This window comes from Staurois parvus, unplaced genomic scaffold (genome assembly GCF_062004578.1).
Source record: "Staurois parvus isolate SC_StPar_1 unplaced genomic scaffold, SC_StPar_1.0 ptg000777l, whole genome shotgun sequence".
Lineage (NCBI taxonomy): Eukaryota > Metazoa > Chordata > Amphibia > Anura > Ranidae > Staurois > Staurois parvus.
The window spans coordinates 491,068-509,965 of record NW_028318573.1 but is presented as its reverse complement, the minus strand read 5'-3'; the positions used below and the strand labels follow the sequence as shown (position 1 = coordinate 509,965).

Here is an 18,898-nt window from a genome sequence, read left to right as displayed (position 1 = left end):
CCATGGATTGGCACCAGGAAAGGAAAATATTGGTAAATATTTGATACAATTTTCAGTTTTCCTTGCGCCAATATGGCAGCATACCGCCATATGTTTGTTACCAAGGATTGGCACCAGTAAAAAATAATTACGGTTAGAAATACAATTTTCCATTTTTCTGGCACTGACATAGCAACTTACTACCGCATGTTTGCTGCCATGAATTGGTGCCAGTAAAGTAAAGTGTGGTAAGTATTTAACCCTCTTGGCGGTATTCCCGAGTGTAGCTCGGGGTAAAGTTTCAGCACCACAAGCGGTAACCCCGAGCTACACTCGGGAATACACTGCAGCATTGCTCTGGGATCTCTTCTTCACTTACCTTGTCCTGCGCTCCCGCGATGTACCCCCTGCAGTATCCCCGGCAATGTCCTCCGGCCGATGCCGGCATCCGTCTTCTGGGTTCCAATCCCTGTGACGTCGGGACGTACGGGGAACGGAACGGCGGGAAATGTAAAAATGTGAAAAAGTGACATTCACTAAATTCACTAAAATCACATAGTATAACATTCCTGTATCAAACCATTTCACATACATTTTGTCCCGAGTGCTTTGTCCGGCGCCCTGCCTGCATTTTTACTGTTCTTTCTGCCTGGAAACTGAGAAACGTCCATGGCGTCCAAAAAGCGTCCCTTTAGGTCAAAAGCGGTTTTAGACCGGCTAGAGAACAGCGATAGTAAATCAGAACCACTTGCAGAATTGAGTGATAATGATTCGTGGGGGAAATTCCTCCTCAGACACTGAAAACGATTCTGCGACTTTGCTCAGAGATATGCGAACTTGGCGCTCTATTTCACATTTCAGTGTTTTTGGTTTGATTACATTATTGAATTCAATTTATTATTATATTATTATTATTTATGATTATTTATTAAATTATAATTTATGATTTTGTGTTTCAAATTTTATCATCCCCGGGATGTTTACTAGACTCTTGTTCGGACAGATTTCAGTGAGTTATTCCTAAAAATTACAGGCCTACAATAAAAAAAAAAAAAACATATTTCCATGCAAAAAAATGTACCGCTTTGAGCACAGAAATATGGACATAATCAGACCGCTAGGGAGGCTAATACAATTTTCCATTTTTTGGGCACCAGCATGACAGCATACTACCACATTAATACTGCAATGGATTGGCACCAAGAAAAGAAAATTACGGTACCCGATATATCTTTCTGTTTTCTGGTATTGCACGGACTAACTGAAAAATAATTAACTTTTGAAAGAATATGTAACTGAATTAAAGCTGGCTTTTATATATGCATGTATGCTTTAACTTGCTTTTTAAGTTTTCTCTTGGTGTTCCGTGCGGCTTGATAAACTCCGTACTTTGTGATCTCACCCCGGTAATGGACACCTCCGGGAATTGCTGACCCGGGCAGCCTCCACCGTCCATAATATTTCACAGGGAATGAATCAGACCAGTCCGAGATGAGACGGCCAGCGAACATCGGCGGCTTACGCCAAGCACAGCGGAGATCAATGCGATCTTTCTCCCTGTGATCCTTTCCCCTCACCTCTCTGCTTGTGCATATCTGACAGCGCCGGGCATTTTTATTTTTCAGAAGAGATGTTTGTTGTTTTATTTAAAGGTTCCCCTGTGAAACCAATTAGAGGAGTAGAAGAGAGAGAGCAGAGCAGCGTATCAAGACATGTCTGTGCTACAGATAGAGGTTCAGGTGCTAGGAGGAGGTAGACGCTATGTACGGCACATTGCTCCCCTCACAAACTGGGGCCAACCATTTTAAGTGATATAGAAGTCAAAAGCAGGGCAATCACTTCTTTATTTTCTACAGCAGGATATCAGTTTTATATCCACTTTGATATGGTATTTTCAACATGCTCGTGCAGTGTACAATAAACTGAGCCCTTGATAAAAAGCCGAATCGCATTGGAGCAAAGTCTACAAATGGAACCCCAACCTTCAGACGAAGTCCGGAAGTGACGAAACGCGTTAGAGGAGTGACGTCAAGACGCACGTACGTAGACCGGAAGTGTCGCCGCGGCCATTTTGTTGGTTTTCAACACATGGTTTACTATGGTGTTTGATTGAAAAAGCTTGGAACCATGTCTGGAGCTGATATTTTTAAATTTCAATGTAAGTGATGAATAAAAAGTTATCCCTATGCTTTGAATACTAGTCCTGAGACCCTTCTTATCTCTCTGAGGACCTTGGAAAAAACTTCTTGGAAGAGAATGTGGAAGAATACTTTTCCATAGTATTGTTTGAGCATTTCAATACTCATAGAGGGTAATAGTATTTAGTACTACTGTGTGTTGGTTGATGGTAGACACTGAATTGCAGTGACCACAGAGTGCTCACAGTTCGATTTGTGTGATTATATGCACTATAAGAAAATAATTTGGATTTGAATGGTAATGCACTAGATATTATATTTTTTACTTCAAGGTGCGTTTTGGATGAAATAGGAGCTAATCCTTTCAGTGGATGAAAAGAGTGAAAAAAATTTTTTGGGATATTTGTGGACACTATTTTGGACTTTCCTTTTGGACACTTTTTTGATCAGTGGGACTTTATTGTATATTATATGTTTAAAATCAATTTATTTATTTATTTATTTTATTTTTGTAATTCACAAAAAGGTTTTATATGTATGGAACCCCAACCTAATATGTATATGTAATCTATCCTACCTGCCAAGATGTTTGTAATTCTGTCCATCCTCTCTTGTGGTTCACTAAACACTACCAAACAGCACAGCCATTCAGTGATGTAAAGTGCTAGACTCAAAGGAGGAGGGGTAAGACTTTGAATCCATATTTTGGAGGCAGCCCTCTGTCACCTTCAGGTCCCTAGGGTAATCTAAAGAGAGGGCCAGCATTCTGTAAAATGTTTGCCGCGCACGACTGAAGGTCAAAAAAAAAAGGCAACACGTTTCGGGGAGGGCTTACCAATCTCCCTTCATCAGGGCTATGGAAAAATATAATGTATACACACACGTCAAGAGAGAAATGAAAACACAGAAACATAATTCAACATATAGATTAAAAATCATATACATAACTTCTCATTACCTTTTTCTGCTGCATATGGAAAGCTTTTTATATCCTTATGCTGCACATAATATTATTGTCAGCATGTGTTGACGTCTACATTACTCCTACACTAAGTCCTCATTTTATAAAAACATGAGAAAAAATAACCTCTCATAAACTGCAAATAAAATGAGTTAGATTAAAAAAAAACATGTATTTACAACACTCTGCTGCTAAGATTTATTTACATTAAAATCTAGAACTAACTGTTACTAAACACAGGACCCTGCATTCACTATATCTGGTCTCCCCGGACCCTGCATTCACTATATCTGGTCTCCCCGGACCCTGCATTCACTATATCTGGTCTCCCCGGACCCTGCATTCACTATATTTGGTCTCCCCGGACCCTAGCATTCACTATATCTGGTCTCCCCCGGACCCTGCATTCACTATATCTGGTCTCCCCGGACCCCGCATTCACTATATCTGGTCTCCCCGGACCCCGCATTCACTATATCTGGTCTCCCCTGGACCCTCATTCACTATATCTGGTCTCCCCTGGACCCTCATTCACTATATCTGGTCTCCCCTGGACCCTGCATTCACTATATCCGGTCTCCCCGGACCCTGCATTCATTATATCCGGTCTCCCCGGACCCTGCATTCACTATATCTGGTCTCCTTGGACCCTGCATTCACTATATCTGGTCTCCCCGGACCCTGCATTCACTATATCTGGTCTCCACGGACCCTGCATTCACTATATTTGGTCTTCCCGGACCCTGCATTCACTATATCTGCTCTCCCCGGACCCTGCATACACTATATCCGGTCTCCCCGCACCCTGCATCCACTATATCCGGTCTCCCAGGACCCTGCATCCACTATATCCGGTCTCCCCGGACCCTGCATCCACTATATCCGGTCTCCCCGGACCCTGCATTCACTATATCCGGTCTCCCCGGACCCTGCATTCACTATATCCGGTCTCCCTGGACCCTGCATTCACTATATCCGCTCTCCCTGGACCCTGTATTCACTATATTTGGTCTCTCTGGACCCTGCATTCACTATATCTGGTCTCCCCGGACCCTGCATTCACTATGTCCGGTCTCCCCGGACCCTGCATTCACTATATCCGGTCTCCCTGAAACCGGCATTCACTATATTTGGTCTCCCTGGACCCGGCATTCACTATATCTGGTCTCCCCGGACCCTGCATTCACTATATCTGGTCTCCCCGGACCCTGCATTCACTATATCCGGTCTCCCCGGACCCTGCATTCACTATATCTGGTCTCCCTGGACCCTGCATTCACTATATCCGGTCTCCCCGGACCCTGCATTCACTATATCTGGTGTCCCCGGACCCTGCATTCACTATATCTGGTGTCCCCGGACCCTGCATTCTCTATATCTGGTGTCCCCGGACCCTGCATTCACTATATTTGATCTCCCTGGACCCTGCATTCACTATATTTGGTCTCCCTGGACCCTGCATTCACTATATCTGGTCCCCCCGGACCCTGCATTCACTATATCTGGTCTCCCCGGACCCTGCATTCACTATATCTTTTATATATTTTACACTAAAATCACATAGTATAACATTCCTGTATCCAACCATTTCACATACATTTTGTCCCGAGTGCTTTGTCCGGCGCCCTGCCTGCATTTTTACTGTTCTTTCTGCCTGGAAACTGAGAAACGTCCATGGCGTCCAAAAAGCGTCCCTTTAGGTCAAAAGCGGTTTTAGAACGGCTAGAGAACAGCGATAGTAAATCAGAACCACTTGCAGAATTGAGTGATAATGATTCGTGGGGGAAATTCGTCATCAGACACTGAAAACGATTCTGCGACTTTGCTCAGCGATGTGCGAACTTGGCGCTATATTTCAAATTTCAGTGTTTTTGGTTTGATTATATTATTGAATTAAATGTATTATTATTTTTTATGATTATTTATTAAATTATAATTTATTATTTTGTTTTTCAATTTTATCATCCCCGGGATGTTTACTAGACTCTTGTTCGGACAGATTTCAGTGAGTTATTCCTAAAAATTACAGGCCTACAATAAAAAACTACATATTTCCATGCAAAAAAATGTACCGCTTTGAGTACAGAAATATGGACATAATCAGACCGCTAGGGAGGTTAAAAGGGAATTGCAAATGGGTCGGAAGGGTGATATATTTTGACATTTCCTGGAGTTGGACTTTCTTCTGCATGCTTGATCTAGGTCAGTGTCTCATTGTGGCCAGGCGGCCAGACATCTAGCATTTTTAGAAGGTTGGCAGCAATGGCCTCCACATTGCTCCCAGTACAGGTTTCCTTTCAGAGCAGCGAAACGGGAGACCTGCAGCCAGCCAACAGATTTAACGTCTCCCAAATTCTAGTGGCGCTCTAATTGTCATCACGGAGACACAAATACATTCTGTGTGAAGTTGGCAAGCCTCCCTGTGAAAGTTTTAAGAAAAAAAAAAAGTAAACTTAATTAAAGCTGTCCCCTCGTAAATTGCTCTTCCTCTTCCTGTCTCCCAGCGGCAAATCAGTAACGAGACCCATAATTCCCCGGAATGAGATTGTGCAGGCGGGCACCCAGGCTCATTCATCCCATTTAGTGCCCGCAGGTGTGTGACGAGCGATGGCCCGCTCCGGAGGCAAGCAAGCTCTGCTGTGAAATTTCCCGTAATTAGCTTGTTATTGGCGTTGGCGGGCCACCATCCCAATCGCTCATCAGTCATAATGCCGCTTTTGTCACCGCACACCTGTCCGCCTTATTGAAAATAATCGTGCTAAATGGATCTCATCACGCAGCGCAGTCTACCCTCCTGTGGAGCGAGATGATCGTATGGGTGAGGCACAGGAGACACACAGGGTTAGGTTCTGGACCTGTACAAAGTGCCCCTCAGAAACAGAAACTTCATTATTACTGTAAAAAAAAACAAAAAAAAAACATTATGATTTACTAAAACTGGAGCGTGCAAATTCTGATGTCGTTCTGCATAGAAACCAATCAGCTTCCAGTTTTTTCTTTTTTTTTTTCAAACCTTTTTCAAAGTGTTACTAAACCCACAACAGTACAATCAGTCTGTAGATGCAGTAAAGCATGCTTGTTATACTCACTGTGGAACCTAAGGGGTTAATCCTCTGCATTGTGTAAAAAGGCTGTTTGATCCTGACTTCTCTGATCTGCCCTTCTTCCACAGTCCCCAATCCATCTGCTGATAGTACAGAGCCCTAGGGTGTGCATTGCTAGAGAGTTTTTTTTTGGTGGTGGGGGGGAGAAGGTGCATGTGATCAGCACAGGGCCAGTCAGCACCATCCAAACAGAGGGTCAGGGGTCATGCAGCCTCATAGGACAGTGAGAGGAGAATGAAAGTTCCTCCTATAAGCTTCAACCAGTGATCTTCAGGGAAGTCTACCCCATCTCTTCAGGGAAGCCTACCCCACCCTCACCTAACATCCGATCTCCTCCTCTCCTCCTACCACTCCATCCCCCACAGCCACTTCCTCCTGTACCACTATCCCCTCCCTCCTAGATTGTAAGCTCGAAAGAGCAGGGCCCTCGATCCCCTCATGTATTGTATTGTACTGTATTGTCTCACGTTCTGTCCCCCCCCCGCTATTGTACAGCACTGAGCAAACCCTTTGGCGCTATATAAATACTGTATAATAATAATTATCTGCTGGACACTAATAGAAGTCACAAGACTGCTATATACTGCTGATGAGAAAAGGTATTTAGCAGTTTATATTTACTAAAATAATTGCATTTCCATGTTCTGTGTACTGTGGGAGACTAGATATAGTGAATGCAGGGTCTGGGGAGACTAGATATAGTGAATGCAGGGTCTGGGGAGACCAGATATAGTGAATGCGGGGTCCGAGGAGAGCGGATATAGTGAATGCAGGGTCCGGGGAGAGCGGATATAGTGAATGCAGGGTCCGGGGAGACCGGATATAGTGAATACAGGGTCAGGGGAGACCAGATATAGTGAATGCAGGGTCTGGGGAGACCAGATATAGTGAATGCAGGGTCTGGGGAGACCAGATATAGTGAATGCAGGGTCCGGGGAGACCGGATATAGTGAATGCAGGGTCCGGGGAGACCAGATATAGTGAATGCAGGGTCCGGGGAGAGCGGATATAGTGAATGTAGGGTCTGGGGAGACCGGATATAATGAATGCAGGATCTGGGGAGACCGGATATAATGAATGCAGGATCTGGGGAGACCGGATATAATGAATGCAGGGTCCGGGGAGAGCGGATATAGTGAATGTAGGGTCCGGGGAGACCGGATATAATGAATGCAGGATCTGGGGAGACCGGATATAATGAATGCAGGATCTGGGGAGACCGGATATAATGAATGCAGGGTCCGGGGAGAGCGGATATAGTGAATGCAGGGTCTGGGGGGACCAGATATAGTGAATGCAGGGTCCGGGGAGACGAGATATAATGAATGCAGGATCTGGGGAGACCAGATATAGTGAATGCAGGGTCCAGGGGAGACTAGATATAGTGAATGCGGGGTCCGGGGAGACCGGATATAGTGGATGCGGGTTCCAGGGAGACCGGATATAGTGGATGCGGGGTCCGGGGAGACCGGATATAGTGAATGCGGGGTCCGGGGAGACCGGATATAGTGAATGCGGGGTCCGGGGAGACTGGATATAGTGAATGCAGGGTTCGGGGAGACCGGATATAGTGAATGCGGGGTCCGGGGAGACCGGATATAGTGAATGCGGGGTCCGGGGAGACCGGATATAGTGAATGCGGGGTCCGGGGAGACCGGATATAGTGAATGCGGGGTCCGGGGAGACCGGATATAGTGAATGCGGGGTCCGGGGAGACCGGATATAGTGAATGCGGGGTCCGGGGAGACCGGATATAGTGAATGCGGGGTCCGGGGAGACCGGATATAGTGAATGCGGGGTCCGGGGAGACCGGATATAGTGAATGCGGGGTCCGGGGAGACCGGATATAGTGAATGCGGGGTCCGAGGAGACCGGTTATCGTGAATGCAGAGTCCGAGGAGACCGGATATAGTGAATGCAGGGTTCGGGGAGACCGGATATAGTGAATGCGGGGTTCGGGGAGACCGGATATCGTGAATGCGGGGTCCGGGGAGACCGGACATAGTGGATGCGGGGTCCGGGGAGACCGGACATAGTGGATGCGGGGTCCGGGGAGACCGGACATAGTGAATGCGGGGTCCGGGGAGACCGGATATAGTGAATGCGGGGTCCGGGGAGACCGGATATAGTGAATGCGGGGTCCGGGGAGACCGGATATCGTGAATGCAGGGTCCGGGAGAGCGGATATCGTGAATGCAGGGTCCGAGGAGACCGGTTATCGTGAATGCGGGGTCCGAGGAGACCGGATATCGTGAATGCGGGGTCCGGGGAGACCGGATATAGTGAATGCGGGGTCCGGGGAGACCGGATATAGTGAATGCAGGGTCCGGGGAGACCAGATATAGTGAATGCAGGGTCCGGGGAGACCAGATATAGTGAATGCAGGGTCCGGGGAGAGCAGACATAGTGAATGCAGGGTCCCGGGAGACCAGACATAGTGAATGCAGGGTCCGGGGAGACCAGACATAGTGAATGCAGGGTCCGGAATTTAGTAACATTTGAACTGAACAAATGGAAGTTAGAAGCTGATTGGCCACCATGCACAGCTGCACCAGATTTCGCAATCTCCAGTTTTAGCAATCAAACCCCTATCTGTTTGCAAAGTCTTTGCCATGCAAATTAAAGCAAAATTCTGTCAAGATTAAAAATGACATATGTGGTGCATCCTGTGTAGTATTAACTCCGCAGTCTTCCCTTTTTGGGTCCCTCCTGTAACATCATTTTATGACCTCTTGATCCTCCCAGTGAACCAAATATTGCCAAGTCCAGATGTGCCATGCTGATAGACTCACACCCTAAAAGATTTCAGTTTGTTTTTCAATTGAGTTGTACAGTTTATAGGTCACATTAACCTCCCCGGCGGTATGATTCTTTCCGATTTTTTTGTGCTGAAAGCGGTACATTTTTTTGCATGTAAATATGTAGTTTTTTATTGTAGGCTGTAATTTTTAGGAATAACTCACTGAAATCTGTCTGAACAAGAATCTAGTAAACATCCCGGGTATGATAAAATTTGAAACACGAAATCATAAATTATAATTTAATAAATAATCATAAAAAATAATAATATAATAATAATACATTTAATTCAATAATATAATCAAACCAAAAACACTGAAATTTGAAATACAGAGGCAAGTTCGCACATCGCTGAGCAAAGTCGCAAAATCGTTTTCAGTGTCTGATGACGAATTTCCCCCACGAATCATTATCACTCAATTCTGCAAGTGGTTCTGATTTACTATCGCTGTTCTCTAGCCGGTCTAAACCCGCTTTTGACCTAAAGGGACGCTTTTTGGACGCCATGGACTTTTCTAAATTTCCAGGCAGAAAGAACAGTAAAAATGCAGGCAGGGCGCCGGACAAAGCACTCGGGACAAAATGTATGTGAAATGGGTTGAAACGGCAATGACAGCAAAAATTATATTTTTAAAAAAATTCAAATTTCCCGCCGGTTCTGGTGCCCGTACGTCCCGACGTCACAGGGACCGGAACACAGAAGCCGGATGCCGGCATTGGCCGGAGGAGATGGCTGGGGACGCTGCAGGGGACACATTGTGGGAGCGAAGGACAAGGTAAGTGCTGCAGGGACCCCCAGAACAGCGCCGCATGGTAAGCCTGAGTGTAGCTCGGGGTTACTGCTTTTGGTATAGAAATTTTACCCCGAGCTACACTCGGGAATACCGCCAGGGAGGTTAAAGGTGAAAAAAGTTCTGAAATGATTTATCTTTGTCTAATTTTTTTACATCACAGAAGCCTGACATTTTAACAGGGGCGTGTAGACTTTTTATATCCACTGTATATACAGCATATTTGGGTTCCTAGTTGAAATTGCCGTGCCGTCTCAGGCAGGAGCGGTGCGCACTGGCTAGTTGTGCTTACAGCCGGCCGTCCTTTGTAGAGCCGCGCAGACAGTTATGAAGTTGTAATGCTCCCGCTGTGTGTGCTTTCTTACCGCAGGCTGCTATGTTTTGTACGTTAATGTAAGCAGGCAGGGGGCTCTTTGTAAATCCACACACATTCCCGTCGAGTTTGAACAGCAAAGCGAAACGCGGTCGTTAAGCCGGGGAACCCAAGCGAAATCCGCCGTTGCTTTAGAAGCCCTTAACCGGACCAGGCCCATGAATATTTCACTGACGCATTACCGTGTGATATGAACACGCCAAGAGGGAATAGCCGCCGAGTTCGGGACAGAACTTTGATCAGCTAATACACACAAGCGTGCGGAGGCAGCAGAACTGCCACTTTTTTTCAATAAATATATTTTTATTGCCTTTGTTGGCGTTTGCTGATCAGAAATGATTACCCCGGCCGATTTCTTATGTTTTACTTGTTGGCACTTATAAGGGTCGAAATGGCTGTTTTGTTGCGATCTCATGGAGAATGATTAAAAAGTTTTATAAAGCTGCTCTGGGCATTTTCGCTAAAATAATGCAGCAAAGTCTGTTTTCGTGATGTCTGCAAAGACTTACCGCATTAATTGCGAATCTTTAAGCAAGTGTTGGTTTCATTAGAGTGAAGCTAGCAGAAGTACTTTTCAAGAGGAATACATTTTCAGTTTATTTAAAGGGTATGTCAGGACAAATAAGAGAAAAAAAAACATAAGTACATCTCAATGCACATTTCTCAGTTTTCTATCTATTTAATTTTTTACCGCCCAGATAGCGGAAATGTGTGGTGGCAGAGGGCGGGCTTTAACACCCACCTGATAGAGAGAAAACAGGTGGCGCACACACCTAGTGCATTATCCAAGGTTTATTGTAGGAGTGAAAGAATAATAAAAACATACTCACAGATGAAGCATGTGTCTAAAAAGCATAGAAAAATGACAATGGCCACAACGGCAGGCAAGGTGTGCTCACTGTCAGTGCGGTCCAATTGCTGACGCGTTTCGGGGACGAATCCCTTTCCTCAGAGCTGATGACCAACCTCTGATGCTGATGTATGATGAATGGAAAGTAAGAGCCTTGCTGTTGATGCCAGGCTTCCCTGAAACGCGTCAGAAATTTGACCGCACTGACAGTGAGAGCACCTTGCCTGCCGTTGTGTCCATTGTCATTTTTCTATGCTTTTTAGATACATGCTTCGTCTGTGAGTATGTTTTTATTATTCTTTCACTCCTACAATAAACCTTGGATAATGCACTAGGTGTGTGCGCCACCTGTTTTCTCTCTATCCAGTGGCTGATTTCCCCGTCTGAGGAGGGCTGCACCCCTGAAGCATTTCCTTTGGTTGTCGCTGTCCTGGTACCCTTGGCTTCCTTTTTGGCTGTGCATATCCTGAGGCACTGGAGAGTACATACGATATCTGGTTTAACACCCACCTGCCCACATATTCTCCTAGATTGTAAGCTCCCAGGATCAGGGCCCTCCTATCCCTCTTGTATTGAACTGTATTGTTGCTGTATTGTCTCCCTCCATAATGTACAGCGCTGAGCAAACTGTCGGCGCTATATAAATCCTGTATAATAATAATATACGTCCATAGTCAGCAAAGCTTTGTGTGTTCAGAACACACTCTAAAAGTCAGACGGCTCCCGATCATATGACCACTGTGGCAGCCAATCACAATGGTCAGTGATCGGCCAATCCTTGCCGCTGTCCAGTGACAAGATCTTTTTAAAGGTATGCCGGGAAGGAGTTAAAATCCTGCAAGTACAATAAAAAAAAACTACTAAACTGCCACAAATGGGCTGCTAATTGCAGATGGATCAAAAATTGGCCAGTTCAGTTGCTACTCTTACTGCCCATGCTGCAGTTTTCCCCTGTGAGGAAGCTGTTCTCTGCTTTGAAAGAACACATGCCTGGCATCCTATTAGACATGCATGTTCCTATGTTCTGGCCACTGGGTGTCACAGACATTAACAGTGACTTACCAATCACTAATTATAATGCTCACATAATAACTTATCCCCTTGATGTGCCAATTTTCAGTCCTCTTAACCATTTAACACCTAAGCCCTGAAGAAGGGGAATTTTATGACCTCTTATGACAAAAAAAATTACACTTTTATTGAACTCAGATTTGTGGCAGTTCCATCCCTTTTGTACTTCCCAGGCTACTTCAGGGACCTCCAGAGATACCTCAGATAACATAGAGGTGCTTCTAACAATTAGATTTTAGGCTGGGCCCACTAGGTCTTTTTTCAATATGTTGTATAGATGGACAGAAGAAGTAACATGAGAAATATCTGTACCCATTATGACATGTATACTATAATACTGAATTTTTGGCTACTGTGTATAAAAGATGATACCTTTATATAAGGTGGGATTCACCTGTAATAAGCCTTTGACAATTGTTCATGTACACTCCATATTTCTTACAGCTCTTTCCAGAAACTGGCCCCAGGCAAGGAGGGACCCGACTCACCATCCTCGGTGAGAACCTCGGACTGAGGTTTGAAGACATCCGCTTCGGTGTGAGGGTCGGGCAAGTTATGTGCGTCCCCGTAGAAAGTGAATACATCAGTGCGGAGCAGTAAGTATCACCTGGTGGGGAAATACAAGTTTTATGGCATTTTAGGAAAAATATTGCTTTAACATTTGAGTGACTGTCCCAACATCGATATACTGTATGGTCTTAGATGGGGTGTGTTTCTGTTCATTGGTGGTTATTTTTTACAGTTCATGATATACGTACACAAAAGTACCTGTACATGCATCTGTCTACAAGAATGGTAAGGGAGACTTGCTAAGATTGGGCTGCCCTGGGCCTCACAGTGGGGCGACAACACATTGCTCAATAAATACCCCAATGTTCTACTCTACCCTACAGTCTTCTCTGCACCCTACCTGATATTTCCTGTCTCTTCACCCACCCCCTCCTTCTTTTACCTATTCATTTCTACATATTGTATATACCTTATCCATACTCACCCTTCCCTACCTACCTACCTACCCTTCCCTACCTACCTGCCTTCTCCCCAAGAGTCCCCCCTTCCTTAAGTGCTATCCTTTTAATGATTTTCTATCTCTCCATTGCTTTGCATCTCACCCACACCAACCCACCATTTGCCCTATCTGGATTACCCACATGCCGCCCAGCCACTGTATAAATACGTTGGCAGGGCGGCACGGGCAGGCAAAACCACGTTTTAAAACGTGTGTTTTGTAAACAGGTAGGGGGCGCGCGCGAGGCGCGCCGCCGCCCTACCTGTCCCGCCGATCACAGCCGCGGATGTCAGTCTCCGGGTCACAGCCAGTCCTAACTGGCTATCTCCCGGCGATCGGCGGCAATCAGTGACAGAGAGCACAGCTGCAGTAAATGTGCTTTCTCTCACTTCCCTGACAGCTCGAGGACAAGCTGATTGGGACAGAAGAGTTTCTCTCTCCCGATCAGCCTGTCCCCATCCAGCACACACCCCCGCCCCCTAGTAAAGCACTCCCCTTACACAGATAACCCTTCCCTGAAAAATAAAGTTAACCCCTTCCTCCTTAGTGCCATTAGTACAGTGTCAGTGTTTTTTTTTTTTTTTTTGCACTGATCACTGTATTGGTGTCACTGAGGATGTCAGTGACACCAAGTCAGTACCCCCCAAATGTCAGAATGTCCGCTGCAGTCCCGCCATAAGTCGCTGATCTCTGCCATAAGTCGCTGATCTCTGCCATAAGTCGCTGACCGCCGCCATAAGTCGCTGACCGCCGCCATAAGTCGCTGACCGCCGCCATAAGTCACTGATCGCTGCCATAAGTCACTGATCGCTGCCATAAGTCACTGATCGCTGCCATAAGTCGCTGATCGCCGCCATTATTAGTATAAAAAAAAAAATAACAATCCCAGTATCTTTCCCGCCATTTGTAAAAGCTATAACTTTCACTTAAACCAATTAATTTACACGTATTGAGTTTTTTTTTTAGCAAAGACATGTCGCAGAATGCATTTTGGCAGAAATTTATGACTAAATTAGATTTTTTACTGGACATGTTTTATAGCAAAAAGTCCAAAATATTGTTTTTTTTCCTCAAAATTGTCAGCCTTTTTTTTATAGCGCAAAAAATAAAAACCGCACAGGCGATTAAATACCACCAAAAGAAAGCTCAATTTGTGGGGAAAAAAAGGATGTAAATTTCATTTATGTACCGTATTGCATGACCGCGCAATTGTCCGTTAAACTAGCGCAGCGCTGTATAGCAGAAAAATGGCGTACATTGCAGTATCTATACCATAGTTTGTAGACGCTATAACTTTCACACAAAGCAATCAATATACACTCATTGGGATTTTTTTTACCAAAAACATGGAGCAGAATACATTTTGGCCTAAATTTATAACCAACTTTGAGTTTACTATATATTTTTTATAGCTGAAAGTAAAAAATATTGTTTTTCTTCCAAATTTTTGGCCTTTTTTTGTTTATAGCGTGAAAAATAAAAAGCGCACAGGTGATCAAATACCACCGAAAGCTCTATTTGTGTGAAAAAAGGACGTAAATTTCGTTTGGGTGGAGCATTGCATGACCGCACAATTATCAGTTGAATTAGTGTAGCGCCAAGTAGCAAAAAGAGGCCTGGTCATTAAGGGGGGTAAATCCTCAGGAGGGCAAGTGGTTACATACTGCTGTTCAAGAACCCCTCCCTTTCTCTGACTGCTGTCGATGCCATTTAAATGAAATGACCATGCAGTCCAATCTACACCCATCCCATTTACCCACACGAATCTAGGAGGTAGAACACGCAACATACCTTCAGCCCTCTAAGATGCACGTGTCTACCATAACTCAACTGCAGTACGAGACACATAGGGGTTTATTTACTAAAGCTGGAGAGTCCAAAATCAGACTTCCTTCTGCATAGAAACCAATCAGCTTCCAGGTTTCATTGCCAAAGCTTCGTTGAACAAGCTGAGGTTAGAAGCTGATTGGTTTCTATGCAGAAGGGAGTCTGATTTTGGACTCTCCAGCTTTAGTAAATAAACCCCAACGTGACACCGATGCGGGGACCAACAAACATTAATGATCTTTTATTCCTTTCCACATATTATGGTAAGCCTGTAAGTGCACTACTCGATGTTTGCTATGTTTGTATACCTTTGCTATGCTGTAATGACTATCAGGCTGCCAAAACCAGCATGGTCCCAGAGCAGGATCTGGGAGCCAAAGACACTGTCAGCACTGGCTTCTCTGAACGATTACATTTTCACATTTATCGAAACTCTATTCTGTGCCATCAATGGATGCTTAGTATTCTGCACGCCTATCAGTCTAGTGACGGCTCAATGGGTGCCATTGGCATTGGAAACAAGATGATGCAGAGCTGTAAACTGATGAGTTTTATATGCAGTAAGAAGACGACTTTGGAGGCTCTTGATTTATTTCAACCTGGATGCAGTATTAACTTGTACACTTAGAAAACAAATAGCTGGAGTCTCCTTAAGGTGATTTGTTTCACTTCTTAGGATTGTGTGTGAGATTGGGGAGGCGAGGATGACGCAGTCTCGTGAAGCCACCGTGGAAGTCTGCGTCAGAGATTGCTCCAAGGATTACATGACCACTGCGCCAAAATCTTTCACCTTTGTGGTAAGTTACCAATCACGTATTCAGATGCTGTAAATGTCCACTTTTTACTGAGTAGCTGTTACTCATGTATTGAAAATTCTTTTGGCAGAGTCCTCATTTTTATCGTGTGACCCCTGCCCGCGGCCCGCTGTCTGGAGGTACCTGGATTACTATAGAAGGAATCAACCTGAACGCTGGAAGCGATGTGTCTGTGGAGGTTGGAGGACGACCCTGCACCTTTTCATGGTAAGGCCATGAGGGAATGATTATTATTATTATTGTACAGTATTTATAAAGCGCCAATGGTTCGCTCAGTGCTGTACATTACAAAGGGGGACAGAACATGTGACAGAACAATACCAATACAATGCAAAACATGAGGGGATCGAGGGCCCTGCTCTTTCGAGCTTACAATCTAGGAATCAACTTATGTTCTTAATTGTGCTGGTTGGTGGTGCATGGAGGGGCTTTTAGATCCAATGTTGGCCATTCTGTCAGCAGTTTTCTAGCAACGACAACTAGCTTTCCATCTCAAAACACAATAGAATGGATCAAGGCAACCTACTGCCCTCTCTTCCTCTCTCTCTCTCTCTCTGAGCCTAGTGTTTTGGCCACCATACCAGATGAAGTGGCTTGCTTATATGGCGCTATATTTGGTGGCTCAGTGGTTATTAGTTTTCTGGCTTTGGATTCCTAGGTTCACTTACTAGCAACTATTTGCATAGAGGTCGCATGCTATTTCCATTGCTTTCTAGGTATTTTTGAAGTGTTGCGGTTTCCTTCCATAATCCAAGGTTAATTGTCCAGGGGGATTCTGCTCACATTAGTTGTAGTGTGTGTGACTGTTGTGGGGATACCAAGGCTAAAGTGAATGGTGTTCTATACAGCACTGGAGAATATATCAAATATCAAAGGTATATAAATGTATTATAATGGTGTGTGACTGAGATGTAGACATTTGTGGGGTGGGAGTGTGGTGGGAGCGTCAGAGCTATATAAATGTATAATAATAATAGTATGTGACTGTGATGGGACATTAGAGTGCAAGCTCCTGTGGTGCAGAGACTTGTGTGACTGGCTCAGTGTTCTCTGTTCAGCACTACAGTATATGTCAGAGCCATGTAAATGTATAATAATAATAATAGTATGTGACTGTGATGGGACATTAGAGTGGAAGCTCCTGTGGTGAAGAGACTGATGTGACTGGTTCAGTGTTCTCTGTACAGCACTGCGGTATATGTCAGTGCTTTATAAATGTATAGTAAGCATAATAATAGTATGTGACTGTGGAGATGACATTAGAGTGTAAGCTCCTCTGCTACAGTGACTGATGTGACTGGCTCAGTGTTCTCTGTACAGCACTGCGGTATATGTCAGAGCTTTATAAATGTATAATAATTGTGTGTGACTGCGGAGGTGACATTAGAGTGTAAGCTCCTCTGGTACAGTGACTGGCTCAATTTTCTCTGTACAGCACTGCGATATATGTCAGTGCTTTATAAATGTATAGTAATCATAATAATAGTGTGTGACTGAGGGGAGGACATTAGAGTGTAAGCTCCTCTGGTACAGTGACTGATGTGACTGGCTCAGTGTTCTCTGTACAGCACTGCGGTATGTCAGAGCTTTATAAATGTATAATAATTGTGTGTGACTGCGGAGGTGACATTAGAGTGTAAGCTCCTCTGGTACAGTGACTGGCTCAATGTTCTCTGTACAGCACTGCGGTATATGTCAGAGCTATACAAATGTCTTATAATTATAATAACGGTGTGTGACTGTGGTGGGGGCATTAGAGTGTAAGCTCCTGTGGTGCAGATAGGATGTTAATGGCTCAGCATTTCTTGTACAGCACTGCAGTATACGTCAGAGCTATATAAATGTATATTAATTGTGTAACTGTGAAGAGGCATTAGAGTGTAAGCAAAGGCTGATGTTACTGTCTCAGTATTTTCTGTGTAGCACTGCAAAATATGTCAGAGCTATATACATGTCTAATAATAGGCTGATTGTATTAGAGCAGGGGTCTCCAAACTTTCTAAACAAAGGGCCAGTTTACTGTCCTTCAGACTTTAGGGGGGCTGGACTGTGACCTTTGGGAGTAGAAAATGTCCTGGTGTCAGTGGAAGTAGAAGATGCCATCGATGGTGTCAGTGGGAAGAATAGGGGCATTGAGAGGACTAGTGCCCCATCTTTGGTGCCAGTAGGACAAATGGTGCTCCATCTTTGGTGCCAGTGGGACAAATAGTGCTCCATCATTGGTGTCAGTGGGACGAATAGTGCCTCATCATTAATATCAGTGGGACGAATAGTGCCCCATCATTGGTGTCAGTGGGAGGAATGGTGCCCCATCATTGGTATCAGTGGGAGGAATAGTGCCCCATCATTGGTATCAGTGGGAGGAATGGTGCCCCATCATTGGTATCAATGGGAGGAATAGTGCCCCATCATTGGTATCAGTGGGAGGAATAGTGCCCCATCATTGGTGTAAGTGGGAGGAATAGTGCCCCATCATTGGTGTCAGTGGGAGGAATGGTGCCCCATCATTGGTGTCAGTGGGAGGAATGGTGCCCCATCATTGGTGTAAGTGGGAGGAATGGTGCCCCATCATTGGTGTAAGTGGGAGGAATAGTGCCCCATCATTGATATCAGTGGGAGGAATAGTGCCCCATCATTGGTGTCAGTGGGAGGAATAGTGTCCCATCATTGGTATTAGTGGAAGGAATAGTGCCCCATCATTGGTGTCAGTGGGAGGAATAGTGCCCCATCATTGGTGTCAGTGGGAGGAATAGTGCCCCATCATTGGTATCAGTGGGAGGAATAGTGCCCCATCATTGGTATCAGTGGGAGGAATAGTGCCCCATCATTGGTATCAGTGGGAGGAATAGTGCCCCATAGTTGGTATCAGTGGGAGGAATAGTGCCCCATCATTGGTATCAGTGGGAGGAATAGTGCCCCATCATTGGTATCGGTGGGAGGAATAGTGCCCCATAGTTGGTATCAGTGGGAGGAATAGTGCCCCATAGTTGGTATCAGTGGGAGGAATAGTGCCCCATCATTGGTATCAGTGGGAGGAATAGTGCCCCATCATTGGTGTCAGTGGGAGGAATAGTGCCCCATCATTGGTATTAGTGGGAGGAATAGTGCCTCAAGGGCCGGTTAAAGGCAAGCAAAGGGCCACATCTGGCCCCCGGGCCGCAGTTTGGAGACCACTATATTA

General features: G+C 45.0%; 1 protein-coding gene across 1 annotated transcript in view; it reads left to right on the top strand.

Moving 5' to 3' along the window:
* Positions 1-18,898, top strand: part of LOC149444766 (plexin-A1-like) — a 283,982-nt gene that overhangs the window by 163,152 nt on the left and 101,932 nt on the right. The window contains exons 11-13 of the mRNA XM_089654551.1: positions 12,511-12,662; positions 15,579-15,699; positions 15,788-15,924. Coding sequence (XP_089510677.1) covers positions 12,511-12,662; positions 15,579-15,699; positions 15,788-15,924 — 410 coding nt within the window. The remainder of the gene's footprint in view (positions 1-12,510; positions 12,663-15,578; positions 15,700-15,787; positions 15,925-18,898) is intronic.